This window comes from Podarcis liolepis (assembly GCF_965112155.1).
Source record: "Podarcis liolepis genome assembly, chromosome: 2".
In the NCBI taxonomy this organism is placed as follows: Eukaryota; Metazoa; Chordata; class Lepidosauria; order Squamata; family Lacertidae; genus Podarcis; species Podarcis liolepis.
The window spans coordinates 34,569,254-34,579,136 of record NC_139555.1 but is presented as its reverse complement, the minus strand read 5'-3'; the positions used below and the strand labels follow the sequence as shown (position 1 = coordinate 34,579,136).

General features: G+C 46.3%; 1 protein-coding gene across 9 annotated transcripts in view; it reads left to right on the top strand.

Annotated features, from left to right (window-relative positions):
* The first annotated feature begins 65 nt into the window (after positions 1-65).
* Positions 66-9,883, top strand: part of LOC310699477 (ADP-ribosylation factor-binding protein GGA3-like) — a 29,662-nt gene continuing 19,844 nt past the window's right edge. Inside the window, exons 1-3 of one of the 9 annotated variants that reach the window (XM_083487376.1) lie at positions 66-659; positions 8,859-8,943; positions 9,412-9,487. In XM_083487376.1, the coding sequence (XP_083343502.1) occupies positions 620-659; positions 8,859-8,943; positions 9,412-9,487 (201 nt within the window). In that variant the 5' untranslated portion in view covers positions 66-619. Of the gene's footprint in view, positions 660-720; positions 885-3,244; positions 4,813-7,979; positions 8,085-8,858; positions 8,944-9,411; positions 9,488-9,883 lie in introns of those variants that run through there. The other 8 variants (XM_083487374.1, XM_083487381.1, XM_083487380.1 and 5 more) reach the window with 8 other exon arrangements.

Here is a 9,883-nt window from a genome sequence, read left to right as displayed (position 1 = left end):
TCTTCAGGCGGCGTAAACAGGCTGCCCCTTGCCCGCGTAAAGGCTCGGAAACTGATCTCACTGTATAGTTCACTGTGCAAAACCAATGCCGACCCCGCTAAATTCAACGTATTGCTAGTCTAAAGAAACGAAGACTGTGCAGGCAGTGCGACAGGCGTGAGAAACAGGAATTTTGTGCTCCGGTGCCATTGATGGGCTGTCTTAAAAGGCTGCATCTTGTTGCAGAATATTGCAGCTCTGCAGAGCAATGGAAATTCTTTATACTGCATTTGAAATAAGAGAGTTCTGACATGGAGATTTTTTGGGGAGGGGATATGTTCCCACCTATTCTTGAAAGCTCTTTTGAGGAGGTGACCCGAAAAGTCGGAACGGGGAGGAAACAACAACAAGGGTCATGAGGATTGAACAATAGCAATGATTTATTCAGCTGATGGGTGTTTTTAAATCGAGCCGATCTCCTGCTCAGTAAAATAACAACGAGAGCCTGAGCACTAGCCCTTGCAGGAGGAGGTGGAGGCGCTGATCCTCTCCTCTCCTTCCTCCGCAGGGGCCGGGCCGGGCCCGGCCGGGCTGTGGCGTCGCCGGAGCGCGGGGCGGAGTCTCCAGGCCGGCCGGCAACATGGCGGAGGCGGAAGGGGAAAGCCTGGAGTCCTGGCTGAGTGAGTAACCCGCGTCCTCTCCCCTTCCGCCGAGCAAGGGGGGGTGGGGTGGGGGAACGGACGCCGGTAGCACGGCCCTCCCCTCCTCCCCCCGGGGCCGGGAAAGCAATCCATGGGGCGCAGGAGAGAGCCGCACCCGGAGCCCCGGGGTGTGGGGAATGGCGGGGTGTGAGGGATGCTTGGATCTCCTTAGAGGCAATGACACCCCAAAGGGAAGGTCTGGAGGGAGAAGGAAAGAGGGGGACAGTGGTGGGGCAGAGATGTAGGGTATTTTTTTTTGGGGGGGGGAAACCTGGAGCAGAGGATGTAGGGCTAAAGCCAGAAGGGCCAGACGCAAAGGGCGTCTTATGTGCCCCTAACTATCAGAGAAGGGAAATAGGATGGTGCAGCTTTTCATGCCATATTGGTCCGACCAACATTTCGTTTTCTACACAGTTATTAGAGGTCAAAGAAACCCCTGCTGGTCATGGCTGTGTTGGTCTGCCCTACCTGTGGCTGTCACCTGCCTCTGTCCAAATCTGTGCCTCTTACCTTTTTGCTCACCCAGTCCGTCCTGGCTATAGATTTGTGCCCAGTGCTTCCAATTCCCATTGCCCGCTTTATGCCAGGAGTGGGAAACCTGTGGGCCTCCAGATGTTGTTGGGCACCCAGTTCCCATCAGCAGCCTCAAGCAGCATAGCTAATGGTGAAGGATGTTGGGGCCCATAAATTGACAATATCTGAATGGCCGTAGGTTGCCCTACCCCTCTCTTGTGCCCACAGAATAGCTTATGACGAGAGGTTCTCTTGACTTCATAATATTGGGCATTTAATGATTCAGGGACTGGAAATCCATATGTTGCTCTTCTTTCCTTACCCCTCCAGGTTCCATTTAAGGTGACTCTACTTCTCTGTTATCTGTGTCTGTCTGTGCATCGCTTTATACAGTGTACATGTTGTTGATATTATTTGACAGCTTTGTGGTCTTTTGAGAAGACCATACAGATTCCTCATGCCTGTTCAACCTTGCCTCTGCCTTTGCAAGGCTTCTTTATAAAGTTGGTACTCCATTTTTAGGAAATCATAACCCAAGCAGTATACTGCTAGCTATGAACCTGGTAGGGCCTAGTTCAAATTTTACCTCAGCCATGAACTTAGCTAGGTGTCTTTAGGCTAGCCATTATCTCTCAGACTTAGCACTGTGTCTGTAATATGGGAATAACAGCGCTTGACTACCTTAAAGGGCTGTTGCAAGAATGACTCAGATGTTTGTGACACTCAATGAAAATTGGAAATGTGCTATATTCATTAGGAATGTTCCCTCCCTGATCATCTGTGGGAGCCCAGTCTATGGCTGTATCACTTCTATCTAATACTTCTTCTCCACCCTAACGTTAAAATATTTCATAACTGGTAATTAGCTATACAGCCATAGCCATTTCCTGTGTAAATGGGACACTTAATGTATTCCTTTTGTAGCATCCAGGGTGTGTTGTAATGTGCTCTGGTTACAAGCTATGTCAGCTAGGTGTATTTTTATTCATTTATTACTTTTATAGCCCACCTTCCTTTCCAGAAGCTCAGGGCTGCATACGTGATTCTCCCCTCTCCTCTTTTTTTCTTGCAGCAACCTGTGAGGTAGGTCAGGCTGAGAGACAATGACTGACCAAAGGATACTCAGTGAATTTCATCAGCCCCTGCACCACATTAGCTTTGACTGCCTCATGTACCTGAAGACTATGCTATATATTTCTGTCTGTGAAGGTTCTTTACTGTATAGGGCTATCTCTCAGTTCCTAAAATAGTTATTGCAGTACATTGCTGTTATTGTCAATTTCCATTGTTTCTGAACATGCCCAGGTGATTCCCCCCCACCCCGATTTAGGGTTTTTTTTGAGGGGGGGAATTGCCATTTACTGAAAGAAATGTAGCCACCCCCTTTGTACGTGTTCTTTCCATCCACTCAGCTGATGCTTCTCCTTGCAGCTGTGCCTGTCTCTGCCTGAACTCTTCCATCTTACTCACTTCCTGGTCATTTCCTCCTTTCAAATTCTACAGCTCCTAAGCTCCCCCAGGGAAAAAAATGCACCAAAGAAAGTTATCCCCCCCCCCAGCTTGTTTCTGCATGGAGTTGGGTGCTAGGTCTTGCTTTTTGACCCCTGCAAATAAAAAAGCTCCGTCTCCAATATGGATCCAGAAAAACAACAACATGTGCACTTGAATGAGCAGTGCACTCAAACCGAGACATCTAAGCAGAAACCCAAGAGCTGCAATTGCAGTGGACACAGACAGCCTGAAGTCTAGCCCTATTAGCCAGTGATTCATTTCTTTTTCCTTTTTCTAAAAGAAAGGTTGTGAAATGTTGTGTGCATTCTACTAAGTAACTGGTTCCCTTAGCTATAAAGAGCAGTACTCTTCCTTTCTCTCATTTTTTCTGCTTATTTCCATTTCCTCTCTCTAAGTAAACTATATTCTGACATATTCTTCAGTCTGTACCAAAATTACAGTATTCCTCAATTAATGTTTTATGCTACATCGTGGAATATATTATAAAGAGGGTGGAAGGAAACAAATGTTTCTCAAGTTAAAAGACATAAGAACATTCCTGCAGGATCAGTCCTGCACAAGGACTTCCGCTAATGCACAGAGGCCCTTTCATACTTTGTTTCAGAGTTAGCTGTTACAGGTGACCTCTTCAATGCGCCTTTGTTAAAGTCATGTTGCTGTGCTGGACAGGAGGCATAGAACAGGGATGGGGAACATGGTTCGTTCCAGAAGTTATAGAATCATGGACTTGGAAGGGAACACTAGGGCCATCTAGTCCAACCCCCTGCAATTCAGGGATCTTTTGTCATTGGACTCTCCTTCCCATTGGCCCCAACTTGCATGGCCAAAGGTCAGGGATGATGGAAGTTGGAGTCAAATAACATATGGAGGGCCACACATCCCCCCCACCTCCGTCACAGGAGGTGCACGGCAGAAGTGCAGTGCCCTTTGCTGGATCATTATCTGGTAAATGAGAACCCAAGTCTCGAGTTTCAAAGAACCCCTCTTAAGAATTATTATTTGCAGGTCAAAAGTGGATATTCTGTTTTTTACCAACAGAAGTGGGACGATTTAAGATAAAAAATGAACTGTATTGCCATTTATCTTTTTACCTTTAAGGTTACCAATCTCACTGGGTGACCTCAGTCTCGCTGTTTCTCAGCCTAACCTCCCTCGCAGGGTTGTTGTGAGGATAAAATAGAAAATGGGGAGCACTGAAACATGTGTGCCACCCTGAGCTCTTCGGAGGGACAGATAAAAATGAGATATATTGTAAATATAATCATTGAATCACAGAGGTCGTTCTATGGAAGAGCCTGTGAAATCACCAATATCTTTTGAACTACTTCTTATAGACTGGGCGTGGAAAGCCATTTGTTCAGCACAATGGGGACCACACTGTGAGCTGGAGGTCTGTCAATGCTTTGCCTGATTTTATTTATATGGTATAGCATGAATATGTTAAGATACTGGGCTGTGCCCTAGTGAACAGGTAGCTCTTCCTTTTTGAAGCTTATTGTGAAAGACCTAGTGTATTCCTAATTATTAGGGTAGTGTTATAGATATTCTTGAGGCTGAGGATTTTATTTGTATTGTAAATACTTTCCTGCTGCTGAATACATTTCTGATACATTCAGTTTTTACTGAATCACTTTCCTGCTACGAAAACAATTCTGCCCAATTTAATAAAATGATGTTTATGTATGTATTAAGGATATGCAGTGACACATCTCCTCTTCTTTTTATTAACCCCATGGGCAGTTAGTCACTGAATATATCCCCATATTTATGAAGGAAATGTTTAAGTGAAATGACAGAGCAGAATTCCCAATTCCAGGCTGCTGAAAGTTTAGCTGGAAGGTCATTTGAAACTAAGCAATATAAATATACTCGGGGAACAGTTCTGGGGAGACGCTGTGAAGACGTAGGTCCTGAACAAAGACAGGAAATAATTACAAAAAAAGTTGGGAAGTGGTTCATGTTTTCCCCAGCCATAGCAGAGAGGATTCATCCATGCCATGGATTTTTATTTTTATTTTTGCCTTCAAATGAGACTTCAAAGTGTCAACACAGTGAGAAAGCCATGTCAGCAACCTGATACTTCGGTCCTGATGTTGCAGTTGGACAGGTGATGACCCAGCAACAAATTATCCCCTCTTATTTGGGAGGCAACATAATAGGATGGTCTTTGCCTGAGCTCCCATTCCTGCCTTTAGCCAAAAAGCAATGGTTGAACATGGAATACAGTACTCAGTTGCTCCACACAACCATCTTCTTTTGCTTTTGTATTCTCTGCTGTTCCTGTAGCTGAGCCATCTCCACCGCGCTAGGTAGTGTCTCTAAATGTGGCATGCAAACTGTGAGACAGGTTCCTCCAGAACTCCGAGTTGGGGGACGGACGACATAAAGAGCATTTATTTGTTAATTACGAAGTACTATCCTCTAGGTTACTGGTGCTCTAGCCCTAGAATGGAACATGCCAAGTTCAGTCTCTTGAGATGAAGCCTGCTGTGCACTTATTATTTTGACTGTGGCAGTGTAAAACTTTTTCCATTTGGGGACTACTATAGTAAGGAAGTGAGGTCATAATCTGGCTCTCTCTTTTCTCAAATGTTAAAACATTATATTCCTACAATATTTGCACATACAGTGGTACCTCGGGTTACATACGCTTCAGGTTACAGACTCCGCTAACGCAGAAATAGTACATCGGGTTAAGAACTTTGCTTCAGGATGCAAACAGAAATCATGCTTTGGTGGCGCGGCAGCAGCAGGAGGCCCCATTAGCTAAAGTGGTACTTCAGGTTAAGAACAGTTTCAGGTTAAGAACAGACCTCCGGAACGAATTAAGTACTTAACCCGAGGTACCACTGTATAGGCATCTAACAGCCATGAGGCCCAAATGTTTTTGGATGTACATTACATGATTTTCGTATACACACGGAACCCCTGGAATTGAACCTCCGCGTAAGATACAGTTGTACTATACAGTACAGAGAATTTCCCTCAGAGGTCTTGCTTTTTTGTGTACATGTGGGAGAGAAAGCCTAGGGTTTGTGGTCTGATCCCTCAAGGTGCTACTTGTGTTCATAAGACTGACTACCGTATTTTTCGCCCTATAGGGCGCACCAGCCCATAGGACGCACCTAGTTTTTTGGGGGGGAAATCAAGGGGAAAATTTTTATTCCCCCCCCCCCCAGGTTTGCGCAGTCATCCCCAAGCTAGAAGAGGGAGACGGAGTGCTCTGTCTCCCTCTTCTGCCTTCAGGGACAGCTTGCCCCGCTGTCCCCCGAGCTTGTGGGGCTGGCGGGGGGAGAAGCAAGCTTGCTTCTCCCCCCCCAACCTCCAGATCAGGTCGGGGAATAGCGGGATGGCGGCGCTCCGCCACCCCGCTATCCCCCGAGCTTGTGGGGCTGGCGGGGGGAGAAGCAAGCTTGCTTCTCCCCCCCCCGCCAGCCTCCAGATCAGGTCGGGGAATAGCGGGATTGCGGCGCTCCGCCACCCCGCTATCCCCCGAGCTTGTGGGGCTGGCGGGGGGAGAAGCAAGCTTGCTTCTCCCCCCCCCCCCAGCCTCCAGATCAGGTCGGGGAATAGCGGGATGGCGGCGTTCCGCCACCCCGCTATCCCCCGAGCTTGTGGGGCTGGCGGGGGGAGAAGCAAGCTTGCTTCTCCCCCCCCCCAGCCTCCAGATCAGGTCGGGGAATAGCGGGGTGGCGGTGCTGCGCCTCCCCGCTGTCCCCCAGCTTTGGGGCTGCAGGCTGCTGCCCGCAAGCCTTGCGAGCCCGCGGGGCATTCCACCGGGCTTGCAAGACTTGCGGATAGCTTCCTGAAGCCTGGAGAGCGAGAGGGGTCGGTGCGCACCGACCCCTCTCGCTCTCCAGGCTTCTGCGAAAGCCTGCACTCGCCCCATAGGACGCACACACATTTCCCCTTCATTTTTGGAGGGGGAAAAGTGTGTCCTATAGGGCGAAAAATACGGTATTTATGAATCCTTTACACAGATTAGAGCCTTGACTGTGAAGGGTTCCCAAATGTGCCCTCTTGCTTTGTAAATGTAAAAGATGTTAGTGGACCATGGGAATCCCAATAAAAGAAAACAGCATGTAAGAATGAAGTCCGCCCGCTCCTCTGCGCTTGCATTTGCAGGCCTAGTGAAGATGCCCCAAACAATTTGGTTCGTTGTACTCCTTGTTCTTTGTTCTTACTAGTTAATCATCCTCGGCTTGTGTATGCTGCCTTTGTGCCGACACATATTGCGCTGCCCTAGAATGAACAGTATTTCTTTCTCTCACATTTTGCCCTGGTCAGTTTTGCTATAGAAATTAGGTTAAACCGGGTATCTCTGTGGAAGGTAGCACAGTGCAAAGTCTCTGAGCTGAATTATCTGGAGCAGATGAAACATGAAATGCAAATCTGTCGTGATACCTTGCGTGTTCTGCAATCTGCTGCTTTCAAAGCTGGGGGAAAGGAGGGGGGAAACATCTGAGAAGCAGGGCTTAGTGTGATAAATGGTGGCTCTTGCTTCCAGTGAGAAATGTGAAAGCCTTTGATGAGTACAACACTATTTACTACAACGGTACCCACTACAAAGCAAGAGTGCAAACCGGTGGAGGCTGATCCATTAGGAAGAATGGGGCACTACCCCACCCATATCAATATACCCTTGGCCAACTCCCACCTGCCTGCCTTCTTATTTACAGAAGTGGCCCAAGCTGTCAGCTTCCTCCTCCTAAGTAGTCTCAGTGTTGCCCTTGTAGAACTTAGCAGGGTGGAGAATGGGAGCAAGACCAGAATTATTTGGCTCTGTCATTGGCTTTTGTGGGGAAAGGGGGGTTGACAAGACACTTGGAAGGAGCGGAGAGTCAATATATGGGAAGGAAGGAAGTAGCCAGAAAGAGGGGAATAAACTAAGAGATGGCACATGTGCAGTGCATTACAATTCCTAAACAACAGGCAGAAAACCCATTGGGAAGAATTCAACAGTGTTTCAGCTTGCTGGATGGAACAATTACTCCTCTATTCCCCGCACACTGGTTTTTTTTTGGGGGGGGATTCTACCCACACTGACCCCCGGCTCAAGTTTGGGGAGTTTGGATGTGAGAAGGGGAGAAAGTCCTGTGCAAACAAAAGTTATTGTGCAGGGTTTCTGCTGACAGGACTCATTTCCAGGTGATTTCGGGGGGAGTTGGGGACCCGCTATTCTGGGGCGCATTCTCAATTCAGGCAAGGCAACAGTGCCCCATGCAAACTGAGAGCAACTGCTATAGCAGATATACAGTACGGGTGTTTCTTGGCAGATGAGCTCATGTGGAAAGGGTTCTTTGAAGACAGAAAATGTGAGCACCACTGTGAATATTCAGGTCCCAGGTGTTGAATATGTCCCACACTGAAATGTCAGAGGTATGTTCATAGGTGAGATCTCTGCAAAATACCTTAAAGTAACTTGCTTCAAAAACCCTTCTAAGCAGAAAAAGACATGCAGAAGCTAACATTGCTTTAATTCTCTTCTCTCAGGTGTCAGGTGAAATCTTTTATTTCTTGTGGAAAGAACTTTCCATAGGCAATGGAAGGTGTGGATGTGCTCTAGTCAGAACTACCATGTACCCTTCCTAGTATGAAGTGCAATGCTCTTGAAATTCCATTAGAATCAGTGGGAGAAAAGTATCTCACTTTGCTTAGATTGCACCCTTGATAAGTATACAGTTACAGACTATGCCTTTGATCCCTGGAATGTTACAGTTTGTGTCAGATATGCTTTTAGGTTTTTAATGACTTCCTTGCTCAGTCCGTGTTTCAGCGGAGTAAAACTGAATGCGGATTTGCCAGCTCGTTATGTGATAAATTGGCAAAACGTGGAGCAAAATAGGGGCAAATAGGGGAACGATGCATGGCTGTTTACTTCGCTTTCTAGAACTTGGCTTTGTAATATGTTCTTCACACTATTTTTCTGCCGGTTTCATAACTTGTAGCATTTGATACTCGAATTTTGACTGATCGGACGTGTGCTGAAGTCAAGGAGTGTGCAGTTTCTCAGCAGGAGAGGTTTTAATTTCTCAGAGTGAATGAGAAGAAGGTGGCAGAGTGTACTAATTCTCAAGCGCTACCCTGTCCTGAGGAAACAAGACGCCTTTTGTGTGCATCTTGGATTAACAAGCTTGTGTTTCTATTCACCAGATAAAGCCACCAATCCTCTGAATAGGCAAGAAGACTGGGAGTACATCATTGGCTTCTGCGATCAGATCAACAAAGAACTTGAAGGGTGTGTGAAGTAATTTTAAATAACCTTGGGTGCTTTGATGCTTAATTTAATGTGTTAATTTAATGTGAAAGTGTTATATAGGGACAGGCAGCTGAGATTTTATGTAGACAATTTTGTTCCACAGGAAGGCCCCTCCTAAAATCTGGAAGTTTTAAAGGTTTTTTTTTTCTTCAGGGTATGCTTGCAGATAAAATGTTGAAAAATGTGACTGTAGCTTATGTTTTTAAGCTGCAAAAGTGAAGCCTATGTCATTTGAATCACATAAGGTTTTTCACCTGTTTACCCCTGCTTCAGTTTCCTACCCCAGCCTTCGTTGTTTCCTTTGTGTCGATTTCTAGATTGTAATCTTCTTGAGGTATGAACCATTCTGTCCTCTCCTTTGTAAAGCCTCATCTACACAGACAGCACAACTAACTAAATAAATAAGCAAGTAAATAAATAAGTAAGTAAAAAAATGAATGATTTCAGTCCACAGATAGCCGTGAGATTGCTGGCTCATAAAATCCAGTCGCCACAGGAATGGGAAGCAGTCCAGGCCTTGACTGTAAGTGTTCTTTAACTCTGTTTTTAAAATTCTGCCCACAGCATAATTTCAACCAGTGTCTGTTGGGGTCTGCACAGGTAGTCTCCTATGCAGACATGACATCCAGTTGTAAGGGCCAACTAGCACAATGACCATTCTAATTATCTTCCCTGTACAGTCATACCTCGGAAATCAAACAGATTACGAGTTGAACATTTTGGCTCCCGAATGCCGCAAACCCAGAAGTGAGTGTTCCGGTTTGTGAATGATCTTTGGAACCCAAATGTCTGACACGGGTTCTGCAGCTTCTGATTGGCTGCAGGAACCTCCTGCAGCCAATCAGAAGCCGCGCCTTGGTTTCCGAATGTTTTGGAAGTCAAACGGACTTCTGGAACGGATTTTGTTTGACTGAGGTAT